General features: G+C 43.5%; 1 protein-coding gene across 3 annotated transcripts in view; it reads right to left on the bottom strand.

Moving 5' to 3' along the window:
• The window catches only part of EBF1 (EBF transcription factor 1), a 363,744-nt gene that overhangs the window by 67,036 nt on the left and 278,246 nt on the right, over positions 1 to 18,462 (bottom strand). For all 3 annotated transcript variants that reach the window (XM_088478940.1, XM_088478942.1, XM_088478941.1), the window contains exon 8: positions 13,313 to 13,454. In XM_088478940.1, the coding sequence (XP_088335066.1) occupies positions 13,313 to 13,454 (142 nt within the window). The remainder of the gene's footprint in view (positions 1 to 13,312; positions 13,455 to 18,462) is intronic.

Raw genomic sequence — 18,462 nt, 5'->3', positions numbered from 1 at the left:
CAAATATTAACCTATAATCAATGCCAATTAATATTATATAACATGCCTATTTCTATCTAATATAGTAAGTATAAAGTGAACTGCCTTGTCAGATGCCCGGGCAAACGATGACACACACCTGTGCTTGCATACATCAGCATGTGACTGGGATAGACCATATTTTTGCACCAAATGCATTTGGGTGATGCCCATGATCTGACATTGTGGGCCTGATTCTGAGTCGTATGCAGATGGGGCCGCTACTGTGTCCTTTCTCACAGCCTCTCATGCTAATGTCATGGCCGAGTTTGTGAAGACTGAGACGGCCACTTGCTGCGGTGAAAATCTGTCTCGGTGCCTCTTTAGATGCAACAGCGAAACTTGCACCAGCCCTATAGCAGGTGCAATTCCTTTGTCTGAACATAGCTTATTGTGTGAGCGGCAGTGCATCTTTGGACGCAGCAGCTGTCAGCGACACACCTACATCGGCTTAGCCACCCCACTGTTATCTCCCAGGAACGCCCACTGAAATCCACACTCCCTGTGTTCAAATCCGTCCTGTGTCTCCGTGCAGTAACAATCTGGAAGCATGTGCAGAGTCAGGCCCTGTATGTGGTCTTTGGAAACTACATTAATTGGGCCCTGTATGATCCAGCTGAGCCAATCACCAAAACACAGATCTGATTGATTAGAATTCGACACAAAGCCGCCCTGAATCTTGGCTAAAGGTTATTCAAGCTAATTTTAAAGTGATTACTGTGCAGCTCTGCATACTCACCACTGTGCTTACTGTACAGCTCTGTACACTTGCCACTGTGCTTACTGTGTAGCTCTGTGTACACTCCACACTATGCAAGTCTGGATACACCGACCACTGTGCAGGTCTGCGTATGCTTACCACTGTGCTTACTGTGCAGCTCTGTGCCATTTTAAACACATTCAATTCTAAATTGTGACACTTTGTACATCTAAGATGGTAATACATCATTTCATTGTAAGTACTATAGAGATTAATACCACAAAGTGCTGTTAAACTCTAGGGGGTAAATTTACTAAAGTGAGAGTTTTTTTAAGTAGCCCATAGCAACCAATCAGATTCTACTTAACATTTATCTAGCACCTTATAGAAGATAATAGCTAGAATGTGATTGGTTGCTATGGGCAACATTACTTTTAAAACTCACTTCTAAAAACTCTCACTTTAGTAAATTTACCCCTAGTCCTTTGTTCTATTAATAAATTAGGAAATGCTTCCCAGCTTACTGTTCTGCCTGTAGTTCATTTAAATGCTGGACACACATACAGTAACAAAATCTTGTTTTTTTGTGTGTGTATTGGCACTAACTACAATTGAAAAATAGTTAATAGATCATTATACGTAAGGAAAATCCCCAATTTGTCCATTACTGGAATACAAAATTGTCCATTCACAAAAGATTAATATTTGCTGTGCAAGGCTGCCTGTGGCAACATAATGTCGCTCTCATAAGCAGGGAGAAAATAGCTTTACAACTGAAAAGGCACAGTGGCATCCTAGCTTGACTGGCACCCATTTCTTTAGTAAATTGTTGTTAAATTGTAATCTCAGTTTATTCCTCTTCAGTCACTACATCTGTCTTGGATGTTGTTCCAGGTTATAATTTATGTGTTACAAAAAAGTTGGTCATATTGACTTCATAAGCGATGATGTCACAACTCTGAAATGATAACATTGTCATCCACAGCGGAATGTTACTAACAGCAATAACTACAAATAACATTGGTAACCAGTAAAACAATACACGTGTTTTTAAAATAAGTAGAGATGTGCAGGTTCGGTTTTACTCTATTGCTTTCGTCACATTAGCGCAAGTTCGGATTAGTTCGGATTTGTCTTACTGGCTATCCAAAACATGTGAGAGTCGGATAGCCAATAAGATAAAGCCGAACTAATCCGAACTTGAGCTAATGTGGCGAAAAGAACCGAGTAAAACCGAACCCGCACATCTCTAAAAATAAGTAGCAAAAGACTAATTCAGTTTACAAAGTGCGGCAGAACTTTGCACACCTGCTCATCTGCAGATGCAGAAGCAACGTCTGCAGGTGCTCGGGCACCATAGCATCTCATAAAATACCCAGAGATGCATCGTACATTGAGCGGAAGATTTAAAACTGTTTAAACGGCTAGAGGCTAATTTTAGCACAATAAAGATCCTGTCTGTTTCCTTTGTATGTCTCCTTTGTTACTTGATTGCTCAGACACTGCTGTCAGCTCAGATGAACACTAATTGCAAAGTTTGGATTTTGGTCACTGTCTTATAAAAGTTACTAAAATCCGTCTGCCAGAAGTACTGTCAGTTCCCACCTTGCTCTATTCACAGACAAAATCTGAGCTGCTACTAATACCCCTTTCAGACAGACCGAGAATCCCAGGAATTTGGCCTGCCTCAGCCAAATTCCCGGGTTGCCGTGTACATCTGAAAGGTACCTACCCGGGAACACGTTCCCGTGTAGCCGACCCTTCAATCGACCAGGGAATTTAATTACCCTGCTTATGTCTGAATGGTGCTACCCGGGAATTTACTACTCCAGGGCTGCACCAAGCAGCTTTTACATTGAGTTGGCAGTGCAGAGCGTCCTATAGGACGTTCAGCGCTGCTGCTTTGAGTTGGCAGAGCAGAGCGTCCTCAGCGCTGCTGCTCACCACCTCCCACGCCGGCAGCTGTGTACAGAGAACCCCAGCCGGATTCTGGGGACACCCGCTGGCGTATCTCTGCCACAGCAGGCCGCCCGCACTCACGCTGGACCACATGGCAGATTTAAATAATTTAATACTAATAATAAAATAAAATGGTTGCAGTGATTGGTCGGCTGCCTGCTGCAAGATGATGACATAATCAGCGGCAGCCACGGAGGGGATAGGCTAGGAAGGGCAGAGGAGAGGCAGGTAATACCCCTTTTACACCAGAGCAAAAACCTGGGTTTTTGCTGGGTCTACCCGGGTCGCAGCTCAGTGTAAAAGGGTCCCTGAAAAATAACCTGGGTCAAGTGACCCTGCAATCCAACCCAGGTAGCTACCAGGGTTGGACCCAGGATGGACCCAGGTAATGGTGCAGTGTAAACGGTGCAACCCAGGTTATCTGACCTGGATCATGCCTAAAATGAGCGGATTGGTGGTTGTCGAGCATTCACCTCCCACTTTTTATGACCTCACAGGTTTAGCAGGGCAGACCTGAGTTCAGTGTGAACAGGGCTGACCTGGGAGTAACCCAGATCAAAGGTACAGTGTAAATGGGTCTGACCTGGGTCTGACAGGGTTGGAACCATGTCCAAAAACCCAGGTCGGACCTGGGTTTTTGGTGGAAAAGAGGTATAATATTAAAAACTAAAAAAACTCTGCTCTTGTCTAAAAGGGGTCTACCTGGGAATTTCCCGGGTAACCGCTGTAGTGTGAAAGGGGGGTCTCGACCAAATACCCGGGAATTTGCACAGGAGAAATTCCCGGGTCTGAGCAGGAAATTTCCCGGGTCGTATGTCTGAAAGGGGTATAATCAGCTACTTAATGATAATACTGCTATTGTTTACAGCACAACCAAAGATGACAAGGCATTCAGAATGTAGATGGCAATAAATAGCTGTAGCTGCGCTATATTGGTACAATTATCCTTAGTGTAAAACAATAAGAATATTAGACATTTGTTAAATGGTCTATACTACAAAAATAATAATTATGCTTGCTATAAAGTTTAAGCATAAATCCTGCACGATTTCTATGTTGGTGCCCCTGTAATGTAAAATCGCAATATTACAAATGGTCTTTGACTTTGGAATATTGCAGAGAAGACCACCCAGGTACCTAGCCAGTTAATAGCATCATCCCACACCTCCCAGCAGTCACACCATCTCATCGTGCCTTGGGAACCAACGAAACAAAACTATAAACATTATTGTGGAAATGATTCATACAGGATATAAAACTGAAGGTAAGACAAGTACATCCATTCTTGCCTAGTGTGTGCTATTACTGTGACTGTGCCGTCTCTCTCCATGTCATACTCTCTCTGACGTCACCAGAGCACAAGTTGGCAATGCGGAAGACTGCAAAGGCCACACGTGTCCTCGGGAGCCTCCTAGGGCTGTACAGGATATTTAGTTAACCCTGTATTGGTAAGAATCTCCAACCACCCATAGCTGGATGATTCATTAGTCACCCTAGGCTCCTACCTAGGACCCAATGGGAATTAAGAGGCCCAGATTAATCTAACCCATTTTTAGGGAGGGCGCCCAAACCAGTATGTTGGCTAGGGTCCATGAGATTTTAATAGCATTTTTCTGACAGCTATCTCCATCTATGTCCTCAAATCTCCTCTCCATCCCTGATATATCATGATGCCACTCATCAGCCCCTAGGTGTCCACTCTTGACTCCATAGTGTCCCAGGGCCTTCTCTTCAGCTACTTAGAACCACCTCCCCAATTCACTCCTCTCTTCTACTCGTAACTTTGTTACATTAAAGGAGGTCCAAAGCTACATTATCCTGATTTTAATCCCTCTTCTCTACCATCCATGGCACTAATCAGTGAAAGATATCATGTCACTGACAAAGGTATCACTCGTTGACAGACATTATGAGTTGTATGAGAAGTAGGGATGGTCATCGCATATTGATATATTAAAAAAATATAATTTTCAGGTTCTGATGTTGTCCGATTTTTAAATCGATGCAGAAAGTGCGATATCAGTTGGATCGATAAATATCTTGCGAGCACTGTCTCTGCTGCTAGCTTAGCCTTATTGTATTGCTGGGCTCTGTCAGTACAGGTTCTCTGATTGCCCATCCCTAATAAGAAGGCTACAGGCGCAGTGTGAGCCCATCTTCCTGATAAATGTCAAAGCTGGAGGAGAGAGGTGTCCTGATTGAGTTGAAGGTGTAGGTGATATTCTATAGGGCAGAAGGCAGCCCAGGAGCCACCTCATGGACCAAAAATACCCCAGAGCAGGATTGGACAACTTGTGTCTCCCCGGGATGTCAAAGTGCAAATGCCAGCATAACCTGCCAGCTATCAAGTCTCAAAGCACTTTTAGCTTCACAACACCTAAAGAGTGGGGCATATACATCATGGGATGTCGTATGGCCTCAGATGATGAAGTTTTGTACTCGCTGCGAGGGATACTCAAGTATCCAACTCGCAGCGGGAGAAACTTGACACCGGAGGAATTCATCAATGCTCCAGTGCGGGGACAGCTGCTCCGAAAAGCAGCTGTCCCCATGGTTAGTATTGCAGATACTTCTGTAGCTTTGTTACTCACCTGCTCCCCGTCGTCCCTGCTACCTCCGGTCACACACGCGCAAATCCACTGGAGAGCTCGAGAGAAGGCGGCGGAGGGATCCGCATGGATCCCTCTTCGCATCCCCGGAATTCCTTCCCATAGGAAGGAGCGGGGATCCGAGAACAAGCGTCGTCTGAAGACGGCGCTTGTTTTCGGAAGCAAACTTTGAAAGCTATGCTGTCCCGGTAACTTAAATATGCTGAAACTAGCATTTCTGCATGGTTACCGGGGCATGTATCGCTTGATGAATAGGCCCTTCTGTCTATTACAATTCTGCAATATATTGTATTTTATATATTAGCAGTTTTTTATATAGTACACACATATTATGCAGAGAATATTTCAGTCATTCGCATTAGTCCCTGCCCCCAGTGGATCTTGCTATCTAATTTCCCTATCGTATGTACACAACACTAGTATTAATTTTGTTGAAAGACAATTAACCTACCAGTATGTTTTTGGATTGTGGCAGGAAACCCACGCACACATGGGAAGAATATACAAACTACACACAGAAAGTGCCTTGGTCAGGAATAGAGCTCATGAACTTAGTGATGTAATGCAGTATTGCTAACCACTACACCAGCTGTGCACTGTCCTAGGAATCTTTGTTAAGAGGGGAAACCTGCATATCTTCTTCACAAATTCATCCATACATGTCGACTATCTGGCTGCCCCTTCCGGGAGGGAGCAGCGAGATCTGCATTACTGGGGGGCGTGGCCAACAGAAGGGGGCGGGGCCGGCAAGATGAGTCGTTTTTGCGGGCGGGGCGGAGCCACGCGAGCGTGTCATTTTGGCCACGCCCCCGCTACACACTGCCGATATTACAGGCAGTGTGAAGCGGGGGGCGGTACCAAAATGACGCGAATCGCGGCACCGCCCCCTTAGCTGCCGGGAGATTTGCGGTGGGACAGGAGGGGTCGGCGGCAGCCAGGAGACTTGCCTGCCATCCCGGGAGGTCGGGAGCGGCACCCGATTTTTGGGAGGCTCCCGACCAAATCGGGAGGGTAGGCAAGTATGAATTCATCCAAATCTTATAGAGCCCAATATATTCATGGCCATAACTAGCTCTGTCTACAGTCAATCTTTACATATACCTCAGATGAGGTAAACAACATGGCAGCTCCCATTCATGTAAATATTCAGTGTACACACACATTTACTACTGGGTCATGAAAAATAAGCACTTCTAATGAATAGTTTAGGTTATTGTCTGAAGAAGCATTTCTACAAATGCAATTTACAGACGTTCTTGCCTGATTTGCTATTGAATTACATGACAATTGCTTCTCGGTGACAAATCCACTTTGAGTATTATTAGGAAACAGAAATATTTTTCCATGTTAGAGGATACACCCCTCACCCTTTCCAAAAACATATCCCTCTGAGGCTCTGAGATGGTGTAAGACTTTTAACTCTTTCAGAGGGAACCAGTGAGCGGTGGAGCAGCTGCTAGCTATAAGATGGGTGTGGAGAATCTGCAGTTCACGGATCTACACAGAATATTGACTGTCTAATACGTAAATAGACATGGTCTCAGCTCGGAAATGAACAACGCTCCTGGAAAGTGCTGTGTGTGTGCTAATCTTGGCCTCTCTCTTGTCTTTCACAGGCATTGATTCTGAGCTCAGGATTATCCAGATGGTCATAGAAGATTCCTTGTGATAGGATTAACCCGCTCTCCAATCCATCTGGTACCCTTGTCGCAGACTGCGGGGGGCCGACGCAATGATACAGCCATACTACTGAACATATAAACCAACAGTTCATTCATCCATTTAAGCTCATGTCAATTGTACAGCCTTTTGTAATATAACGGCAACACTATAATGTTATATACTGCGACATTCAGAAAGGCAAGATAGGTAGCTGTATACCATGGGTGGACAGAACACTGTAGGATTCACGAGTCTGTCAGTAAAGGATCCTTTCAGAAGCCAGGGAAGACGTGCATTTATTCACATTAATAGAATTAACTCCCCAAAGTTAGGCAGCAACAATAATTTTCTAAGGGCACCGGCTATGTGGTAGCCAGCAGGCCCCTAGTACCAAACTGCTTGAATTGTCCAGTTCAATCACCCAGGTATTATTAGACTGTATGTGCCGTGCTATTCCCAATCTGCTCAGACAACTCAAAAACTACCAATGTCTGTTCCTAACACTGTCTATCTACATGAGAATAAATGAAGTAATATGCTATCCAAAATATATACAAATTCATCATATAACAGTATAATAGCTGAGTTCCAAAACTCTTGTTTAGTCTCTCATCATCTCCCGCATTGACTACTGCAACCTCCCGCTATCTTCCCCTCACTCATCTATAGTTGCTTCAACCCATCTGAAATGCTGCAGCTGACTGATCTTCCTCTCATGCTGCTTTACATTTGCTGCACCACTCTGAACATCCCTACATCAGCACCCTGGCTCCCACAGATCCAAAACAAATGAGTCACCCTTACCTGCAAAGCCCTCAGCACCAAAAACTCTTTATACATCTCTCATCGCATATAAAAACACTTCCTCTTAGAGCTACTTCTGTCCAGCTCCTCATCCTTGGTAACCACCTCTCACTCCAGAAAAGCACTCACATGCCGCTAGCCACTTACGAGGGATGTAGTTATGAGACCAGGTTATGTTTAGGGAGCATAGCGGGGTTAGGTTTTGGGGGGGAGATTAGGTGCAGGGGGAGGGTTAGGCACCACTGGGGGGGGGTTTAGGGTTAGGCACTAAGGGGGGAGGGCTAGATTTAGACACGAAGGGGGGAGGGCTAGGCACTAATGGGGAGGGTTAGGGTGCGGGGAGGGTTAGGCTACAAGAAGGAAGGGATAGGGGGAGAGGGTGAGTATACTTACCCGACCCCTTTCGGGATACCAACGATCAAGATGCTGCTGTTGGTATTCTGACAGGGGGCATCCCGACAGCTGGCATTACATACCCATTCCACTTACGGAATGTCACACAACACCCAATCAGACTCTCCTACAGCCTTCACATCTTTCAACACTCTCTGAAAACCCATCACTTGTTTAGAGATTACCCTACTCCCAAGTGTACAACCCACACTAACGCGGCCTCACAACTGTCCTAATTTCCACTTTGAGCCGCACTCGCTCCTCGTTACAGTCCTCTTCCAATTAGAATGTATACTCTCTCATGAACAGCCCCACCGCCATACCCTTTTACATGTATGCATTAATTCATACTAGCCAACGTAGCCAAGTTCCTCTCCGAGAAGGTCCAGGTGGGCAGGATGGGGGCGAGGTTCTGCGAATCGCGTCCACGCCCATTGTGATGGTTTGGTGGAATTTCAGGGTTTTCCGCTCTAGGGATGGGGCTGTGATTCCTAGTGAATGGGTCATCATTGCCCGTTGTTTCGTTCAATTCATGGGACGGCCGGGGGGTGAGCGAAGGCTGCGGGAGAGCTGTCCATTTTTACAGGAGCCTGGAGACTCGCCTGCTTAAAATCGGGAGCCTCCATGAAGTTCCAGGATAGTGGGAATATATGCATTCATTTTGTCTGCTATGTATGTCCTTGTTTTATGTATGCCTTCCTTGAATGTCCCTGTATAATGTATGTCCTTAAAAAGCATACTAATAATAAAAAAGAAAAGAATGCACATGGATTAACATAGATAAACATTAACATGTACTAGCACATCACCTTTATCTATAAACTAAGAATTTGGTATAATACTAGTATGGGTTGATGGATGGGTAAAAAAACCCGAAACAAAACCACTCTCGTAGTTAATACATATGGTATACATTTACGAAAACACGTATGTATACATTCTGCTGGCGTTTCTGGGCACTTGTACACGCAGGGTGTGTGTGACAAAGACACACATAAACACATGCAGCTGATGGAGGAACTGTCTCATTTTAGTCTCTGGGTGGATCCAGGACGCGATTCCAATTTATACACAGACCCCAAGAGGCTCCAGGCTGGAGTCCAAAAAATGTTTTTCTCCATTCTATTTTTCCATTATTCTATGTTTCCAGTGGCTTTGAGGCCCTCAGGGCTTATTCAAGGATAGGTCTGTTGCAATGCAGTCACTGAGAGAGCAGTAACAATGTCATCTGCTAAAATCACCAACTAGAAAATAAAGTTACAGCACACTGTTACTTCTGAGTGAACGGGGATATTCTTCTTAGTTTCCTGGAGGATTTTAAAGGGCACCTATGACCTACAAACACTGGAGGTAGCCATATTGTGGGCATACACCCATAAGAAGGCAGCTTATCTATTCTATAGGAACTGGTGACACGACCGAGACATCAAAAATTTCAGGTTCACTCGCAAAAGCACTGCCTCAGCTGAGTGTATATATCAAGTACACTTTAGGGGGGGGGTAATAGAGCGCAGGGCACATAACAATATTTATCACAATGAGGGTCTGGTTACTGTATGTGACTTCTACAGTATCTATCTAACTGTTGGGGGCATATTTATTAAACACATTTTGCAGGAAAATGTAGGAATCCCCTGAATGTATCTGCTGCGGTTTCCCTGCTTCAGATCGCAACAGCAGCCCATATAGGTTTCTATGGGGGCTGCTATATTGTGAGATTTACCAAGCTCCGGAATGTGCTTGGCCCTATTATCTAAAGTCATCTTGAGATGGCGTCAGCCATTGTAGCCTATAGGCTACATATTGCATAATCTACTGGGAGAGGGATCCTCAGGATCCCTCTCTGGAAGTAGCCAGATAAATAATAAATAGACCCCTTGGTTGTTAAAACACCTGCAGAGATCAGACGGCAATATTTACTAGTTTAAGGGGGCAATCCAATTCCAGTCGAAGTGCAATTGAGTCGATCGGAAACCCGTTACGTCATGGACACCAACATCACCTTATTTCCTTTACACCCCATAGAGGCATATAGGGAAATTGGCGATGCTGAGATACTGTGATTCTCAGCGATGTGCGCAGCTGAACATTGTGTCGCCCTAAAGGAACCTAGCCACTAGGCGACCTGAAAGACTGAACGTCTAGCGTTCAGACCTTCAGGTCGCTGAGGTGCGGTGCCCGCACTGAACGGCGTTCACTGAAAGTCATTCAGTGCAGGAGCCCGACCCCCTATTCTGAATATGCTGAACCTGACGAGCGTCGTCAGGTTGACGGGCATGTTCAGTAGATAGTCGGGGTCGGCAAGGACCCAGCGTGCACGCGCATCGCTGGTCCTTGTCGGCTATCCATTACACGACTTTGTGATCAATGAGACCAAAACCTCCTGGTTTTGGTCGGATTGTTCACAAAGTCGTGTAATGGATAGGCCGTTTAACAGTCATGATACTCAACTTCACTGGGAAGATTAACCAAAGTAACCATTACACTACTGACAACTTAAATAGTATTATTTTCCTTGTCGCAATCAGACAAACCAATCAGAAATACTCCGCTTTGATAAGGACATTATTAAACTCTTTGCACAAATTAGCACTGTACAGGACAGTAACATTTTTAAAGAAAAAAAAAAAATCTAAATTATAATGAGTGTAACCACTTTGACAAGAGACAAGTACAATTCTTTTTTCTTGTCTCCTGAGTGTAATTTTTTTCCTTTGAATGTCACCAGAAGAAAAGATTTGTCTGATGTAAACATATTAATATTGAATGCATAGATAAAGAACTCCGCAAGGGGAGAAGGCTGAACAAAATAAATTGAACCGGCCATTTAAAAAGAAGAACATTTAACATCTTGTCAGTCTCCTCTTTGCCTGCCAGGACCTCTTGAGTGTGCTCACTTTCATTTGCATAAACACTGGGAGAGAGTTCAGCGTAGCTGCTAGCACTAATGGTACATAAAGTAATTTAGTCACTTCTCCCTGGAATGCTGTCAGGGTGACGAGTTCCCTTGCTTTCCCTTGTAGCATATTCAATCACTGAATAATAATGTGCTGCAGCCGACTGCTCTGAGGGGTCTTGCACTATCCCTGTTTCAGACTAAAGTCTTTAGTCACCGGGAAAAGGATGAGACACTGATGCTTCCCTTGGTGCAAATGAGAACTGCGATTTTTAGTTGTTTGACATTTTAAAGGTCTTGTCAACTACGTCAACTATAGCGTACATCTCACAAGTAATTCAAGAATGTAGCATCTAGTTACTCAATGGCTTGTAATGGGCCATAGAATGGAACATTTTTAAAAGGAATATATACAATTTAGATTCCTGAATAAAAAATAAAAAGTATGTTCCAAATGTAAGTGGTGCTTTATTTTTCATTAGTAAAATTCTAGGTTTCACATTTTGGCCACTGGGGGAGCTGTTCTTCTTGATTCATAAGGCGGATTCAACTAGCCACGAAAAGCCGAGATCGTCGAAAAGCGCAATGTTTTCGTCTCATTCGCTTATTTTGAGGCAAAGTTATCGCCTGCTTACTCAATGTGTGCACCCGCTTTTCATCCTATTCAATTGTAAAACAGGCGAAAACGCATATTGTCGAATGCATTGTCAGTTATTTTTGGAGGAAATCAGTCTGTACCCCCAATAAAGCCTAACTCACCCAGGGAATCAATATAGAAGTGTATTAATAACCCTAATAAAAGTAATTAGGGTACTTTCATTGAGTCAAAGGGCTGTTATGGAATGGGTTTGTATTACCGGCGGCTATTTAGCCCCGGTTCAAATGCCAACAAGGAGAGACCAAGAGAATGAAATCCCGACAGGCTGAGGTAAGTAGTCTATCCCTCCCCTCCCTCCCCTAACCCGCCTTTAGGGGTGCCTAACCCTAACATCCCCCCCTAGGGCCTAACCCTAACCTCCCCCCGCCAGGTGTTCAGGCCCGCGGCGTTCTGTATTCTGGCATCGGTATTATGACAGGTGTCGGTATCTTGACACCTGTCATAACTCCTTAGCTGGCATTCCGGTGTCGGGAAGGCCGCCGGTCATATAACTGTTATATGCATATTTGCATAGGAGTGAAAAAATAATGGTAAGCATTTTTTTTGTACGGGGGAGGGGGAGAAATAATTGCTGTAGTAAAATCGGTGGTACATTAAAATGGGTGCTAGTATATTTTTTTTGTCAGTGCAGATTGAATTTTTTTTTAATATACCTGTTGCAGCCAGCTACAATCCTAAAAACACCTGCCTCATCCATACATCAACCCAAAATACCTGTCCCAGTACTTTAGACCCATTTTCCAACACTTTTAACATTTTCACCCCAAAAATGACATGTCTTTTTTTGGGGTGAATTAAGATTATTTTTTTTTTTTTACAGCATAATTAGTCATTAGGGGGGGTGTCCAAAGTCCCCACATTTGTACCCCAAAATATGGATTTTGCACTTCTTTTCCCCTGCCTTTGGGTGGAGAAACTTTTTCGCCTGCTTTTGCCTATGAAGTTTGCACCTAGGCAAAAACATCCTGGAATTGATTAGGGCGATACTTCGGAAACAGGCGAAAACAGCGCATCGGCGAAAACTGTTTGCCGATAGCTGCTTTTTCGCCTTTAATTGAATACGGGCCTAAATATATTTTATTCAACTTTGGCTGCACCCATTTATGTTAAGAAATGTAATAAATATCATACCAACATAATATCATCAGAAGTATCACGTTACTGGCTGTATAGTTAATAAGGTTACTCGAGCTCTGCCTCGGTTGGATAGTTGACTAAAGTCGCGTATCCATTACATGAGAAAAATGAGCGATTGAACGATTACAACATTGTTATCTTTCAATCGTTGATTAATCTTGCAGTGAATATCCCGGCAACGCCAGCGATGCGCACTCCAGCTGGTCGTTGTCGGCATTTGTCATTGCCTGAATATGCAGGCCAACCTGCCGATATCGACAAGTTGTGCATGTTTGAGGGAGGGTGCCTGCAATGAATGACATATCATTCAGTGTGGGCACATTATCCACTGCACAGGATGATGAACGATTGAACGATTATAATGTTGTAATCGTACAGTTGTTCCACTCTCGTGTAGTGGATACGCACCTTAAGGCTACCAGAAAAGAGTAGTCACACAGATACGTTATTTTAGGACAATATTTAAAATATTTTACCATGTTCCAGATACGAAGGTGTACCATCCGAAGGATCCAACCTGCGCGCCCTTCTTCCATGCTTCGAGTTGTTATGAACAAACATATTATCAGACACAGCCAGCACATGTCCATCCACATTGACGGTAGTTGACACAACAACCTGTAAAAGGACACAAATGTATGTCAATACGCAAATGTGGACATTTGTGTTGTTTCTGTTTAATGGTATCTGTAAGTTAATAATATTAATTTAACATTGTATCCTTACTTGTAATAGTGTAGGGTACAACGTCAAAACAAACAAACAAAAAAAAAGAGCCATGTGTTTAAATATATCAATCTTTACTGAGAATTTGTCCCTGCAGGCAGATTACTCAGACCTATGACACTTTACACTTCTGTTCAATCAACTCCAAGAATGATGCAAGATAGAGAAGCTCCATCCCTTGCATAGATTTTGAAAATATAGATTTTATATTTATTACTGTTAACTGCTATGTGTACTTAGTTCATATTTATATTTTATGTTATAACTTATAACATCACTTAAAGAACAAATGTTTTTGTGCGTACAGTGCACCTGATCCTGAGTCGTACGCAGCTCCCTTTGTGGCCAGTTTCGGAATGAGGATATTTTGCTAATGGAACATTAATGCCATAATACACGTCTTCATGTGTACACATCACGCCGTCCACTTGTATTTCCCAATCGATAGTGCAGCTATCATCATTGGTATGAGCACTTAAACCTACCCAATGCTAGGAGCCAGTGATTCGTCTGAGATAGACGTCTCCTCCGCATACGCGCCAATCAGAATAGGCTTCAACTCAGGCAGCCAGAGATGAACCCTGGCTACATGCCCACAACATGACACTTTCATGTCACCGGCAATTTGATCAAATGCGCTAGATGTGGCAGCAGACAGAGCTGCATGCAAATCAAAATCTGTGTACAAAAAGTTTCTTTGGTCGCTGCTCAAATAATGGCAAAGATGTTCTGACATTTTCTTTTATAATACATACATGGAATTTCAACGTTACAAAAAAACCCCTATATGAACGGTACATTTTTTACAGAAATCTGTATTGGCAGACTAGTGGGTTTTCTAAAGGGCTCCATCCTATTAGAAGCAAGTTTGCGAATGCGAGTTTGTTTCATGAACCTCACAAACATTGCACAAATGCGAGGGCCAGAGAAACGCGAGAACCGAATAGAAAAGGCAATTCCCGGTAGTCACGGTTGAGGGTGTACGACTGAGAGAAGTGCTTGGAAAAGTGGGGAAACAATCCTGGACCCCCAAAAGGTGACAACTGAAACAGCAGGCCCATATAGAAGACTCACAGTGGTCATAAGGAAAGTACTGGAGGTTCTTAAAAGGTGTCAAATTACTGATTTTTGCACTTTTTATTAATGGTTGAAAAATGATTGCAAGCATGTGTTTTTCGGCAAATTAAAGAATTTTGGGGTACAGAAAATTGTCTGTATAGTTTCAGTGTTTTTAAACAAGTTTGTAAAAAGTATAATCAACACTTTTATCTCTCATCTGCAACTCCAAAAACCCCTCTCCCATCAATACAACACCTCCACATACCCGTCCCACAGTGCAGAGGTCCTGCACTGTGTCCCGGCATTTTTTTTAAATAAAGATTTTCCCTACCTTTTCCCCTGCTCAGGGCATACTTGCCTACATTTTTTATCTCCTTGCCGGGGGAAACCAGGGAGGAGAAAGATTGGGCCGCGAAGGGGGGTGGGGCCTGATGTATCGTGCCATTATGCCCCGCCCTATTTGCAGCAAATTGCCGCATATTTGCATAAGGGGTGGGGCTAAATTATGCAATTCATGCAGAATTGCATTAAGTCCCGCCCCCTACACAGGGAACCGCGATCGCCGTGAAAGTTCTCCTGATTCTGCCCACTTCATTAGGAAGTGGGCAGAAAGCGGGAGAAGTACCTACCCTTCCAGGAGTGCGGGGGGTTTTGCGAAAAATCAGGAGCCTCCCGTGAAAACCGAGAGGATAGACATGTATGGCTTAGGGGGGTGTGCACAAAACGCAAATTTCCTCTGAAAAATCAATGTGAGTTTGGAATTGGATTGCAAATGTAATACGCAGTGTGAGTTTGCAGTGAGAATGGCTCGCAGGACCCAACCTACACCTGGTAGGAGTGCACCCAAAGATGGAGATAGTGGACTCAAATCCTTATTTGTAAATCAAATTGCAGTACTGACATTCCTCCCAACTTTGAAAAAAGCAAAATTGTGACACTGAAACTACATCAGCGTTGTCATGAAGCTACAGTATGTCCCTTTCTGGGTGCATACAATAGTACTGTTCTCAGCAGGCGTTGTATGTGACAGTTAGGTAGAAAATGGCCCTTGGCCATTACTTGGGATCATCAAAGATCCAAATTTGTCCAATGCAAGCGACGACACTGTATATCTTGTAGACAAATATATATATATATATGTTATGTGCAGTGTCAGGTGAAGCAGAGCCTGTCATGCTTAGGTATGCTCCAGAGTTTTGACTATAAAGATTGTGAGAAGAATGTAAAGAAAATGTATTTTCCTGATCGTTTCTATAGTCAAAACTCTGGAGTAAAAAGTGTATGGCAGGTGAGGCACTGCCTCCCCGGTCTACCTTTTCTGCACATCAACCCTGAGGAGGAGTGTGCATACACACCCAGCTACCCTTGGGCACACACGAAGGGCCCATATTCAGTTAGGTGCGAAAAACCGAGATCCGCAAAAAAGCCGATTGCGACTTTTCACCTGTCAGAAAAGTATTGCTGTATTCAGTTGCATTCACTTTTCGCGTACGCAATGTAATAGGTGAAAAAGATTCGCCTATGAATAGGTATCGAAAAAAAGTGCAAAATCGCTATTTAGGGATGCAAAGGATTGGAAATCACTCTGCACCCTTGGGACAGCCCCCGAAAGATAACTGCATAAAAAAAAGAGACGAACACCCCAAAAATGTACTTAGTAAATGGGGGCGAAAGAGTGCAAAGTGGGGGTACAAACTTACAAACTAGCGTTATACACTTTTGGGGGGTCTGTAAGTATGGATGAGGTGTGTTTTTTTATTGCAAGTGGTTGCTTCAGGTGCGTTTTTTAAAATTTACTTTAGCGTCTTTAAACCATGCTTGCACCCATTTTCAAGTACCCCAAATTTGACAGGAGTACTTATTTTCCCCCCAAAAACGGCTTAATGCTATTCTTCACCACATGTGCAAAGACGCTAATTAGAAGAAAATTACATCCCTTAAGTACCCCAAATAACTTTATTAGGGCTATTCGGGGGCATGTACATTGGTCCCCATGTTACAGCATCTATTAGGGGGTGTCAGGCTGATTTCCCCAATTCTGACAGCACTTTTCGCCTGGTTTGCATTCGCCGGATTGCGTTTTCACGTGTTTTGGAATTGAATATGGCAAATCGCAGGACGCGCGTGAAAAGTTTCCGCAGCTAAAATACGCGATGTAGGCGAAAAGTCCGGCATGCGAAAAAGTATCGCGGATGCGAAACTAATTGAATACGGGCCTAAGACTGAGGCTTGTAGGGGGGTATAGAGGGGGAAGAGCTAGTTACACTTCTTAAGATACCCCACTGTCTATGCTCTCCAGTGTCTCCTATGGAATCGGAGAAAGGGATTTATCGGTAAGTACCAAAATCCTGTTTTCCAGCAATATCTACTGCTGCACCTTTGTATAATGTCCACATGAACCCTCAGGTTCATATATGTATCTGTAAATCTGGCTATAATAATAGCCAGTGCCTCCCCAGCCATTTACCTCACTGCACGTCACTGATATATATCAGATTTGTAGTATACTACATTAGGTGCCCTTTTGGGCTACTTTATATTGAGAAAACCATGAGGCAATTTAAAGAACGCATGGCTCTGCACAGATCTCATATCAGAGCAGCCATTGAAGTTAAAGCGTCCGAACAGCCGGTCGCTAGGCATTTCAGGGACTATAAACATGGTCTCAGCACACTTCGGTATAAGATGATCGATTGTGTTCCCCCCCACGTTAGAGGTGGAGATAGGGGACGTGTATTGCTGCAAAAGGAATCCAGGTGGATACACAGGTTAAATACCTTGTATCCACATGGGCTCAATGAAACCATGTCTTTTACATGTTTTCTATAAGCAGTTTAGCTTTCCTCCCTACCATTTTGCCCTGTGTAATAGATAACATTTTATGTCCATTTTCTTCATGTACGACTTGATAGGACATTGGCTTCTCTACTGCGTTCTGTGTTCTTATTCTGTTCAGTTTTTGTCATTTATCAGTTAATATTATGTATATTCATTTGTTCCAGCGACTGTTTGTGTATATATGTGTTTCTATCTACACAAAGGTTTTACATTGACCTGTTTCGTGTTGATAGGTTGTCATGGTGACGGGTCATGCTTCTGAACCACGCCCCCCAGCTGGTGCTGCGACACTGGAGTCTGGGCGCAGACGATGACGTCGTGGATGCCGGACGGAGGGAGTGTGGAGGTGCTGCACGGGTGAGTTACTATATATGTGTCTGTTTTTGTATTTATTATAGATGATGTCTTGATAAAAGAGGTTAAAATCCTCTGAAACGTTGGCATACACGTGGAGTGTGGATGATATATTTACCTATACGTCTGAGAGTGCCTTTCTAATTTTTGCCACTGATATTGTTACAGTCTGAGGACTGTTGGAAGGAGCACCCAGCATCTATTTATCTAATAGAAGTGCCGGGCATACGACTGCACATATATATATACACACAGTATATATATATATTATATATATATATATACATACACCATGATATATATACATATACAGTATATACAGATTTGTCCACATACATCTTACCTCTGTGCGCTACAAGTTATTAAACATAACGTGTGAGCGCTGTGCGACTTGGTAGCAATGAGCGTCTTTTTATTTGACTTTTTACCTTCAAATGAGTCTTATTCGCAAAGTGATGCGAATAGGACACACAAACAGCTTTTGCTGACTAAAATGATATGCGGCATGCCTGTATTCTGTGTGCGGCTGTGGTTATAGCTGCATGCAAAATACTATGTGACAATGTCAGCGGCTATGACACTATAACGTAGCATTTCGCATACAGATACATCCGCTGTCGGTAAAAAGTTGCACAAAAAAACGCTCGGC

Source organism: Taudactylus pleione, unplaced genomic scaffold (assembly GCF_031769625.1).
Source record: "Taudactylus pleione unplaced genomic scaffold, aTauple2 ptg000225l, whole genome shotgun sequence".
NCBI classification, from domain to species: domain Eukaryota; kingdom Metazoa; phylum Chordata; class Amphibia; order Anura; family Myobatrachidae; genus Taudactylus; species Taudactylus pleione.
The sequence above is the reverse complement of the archived record's forward strand: the minus strand, read 5'-3'. Positions and strand labels throughout refer to the sequence as shown.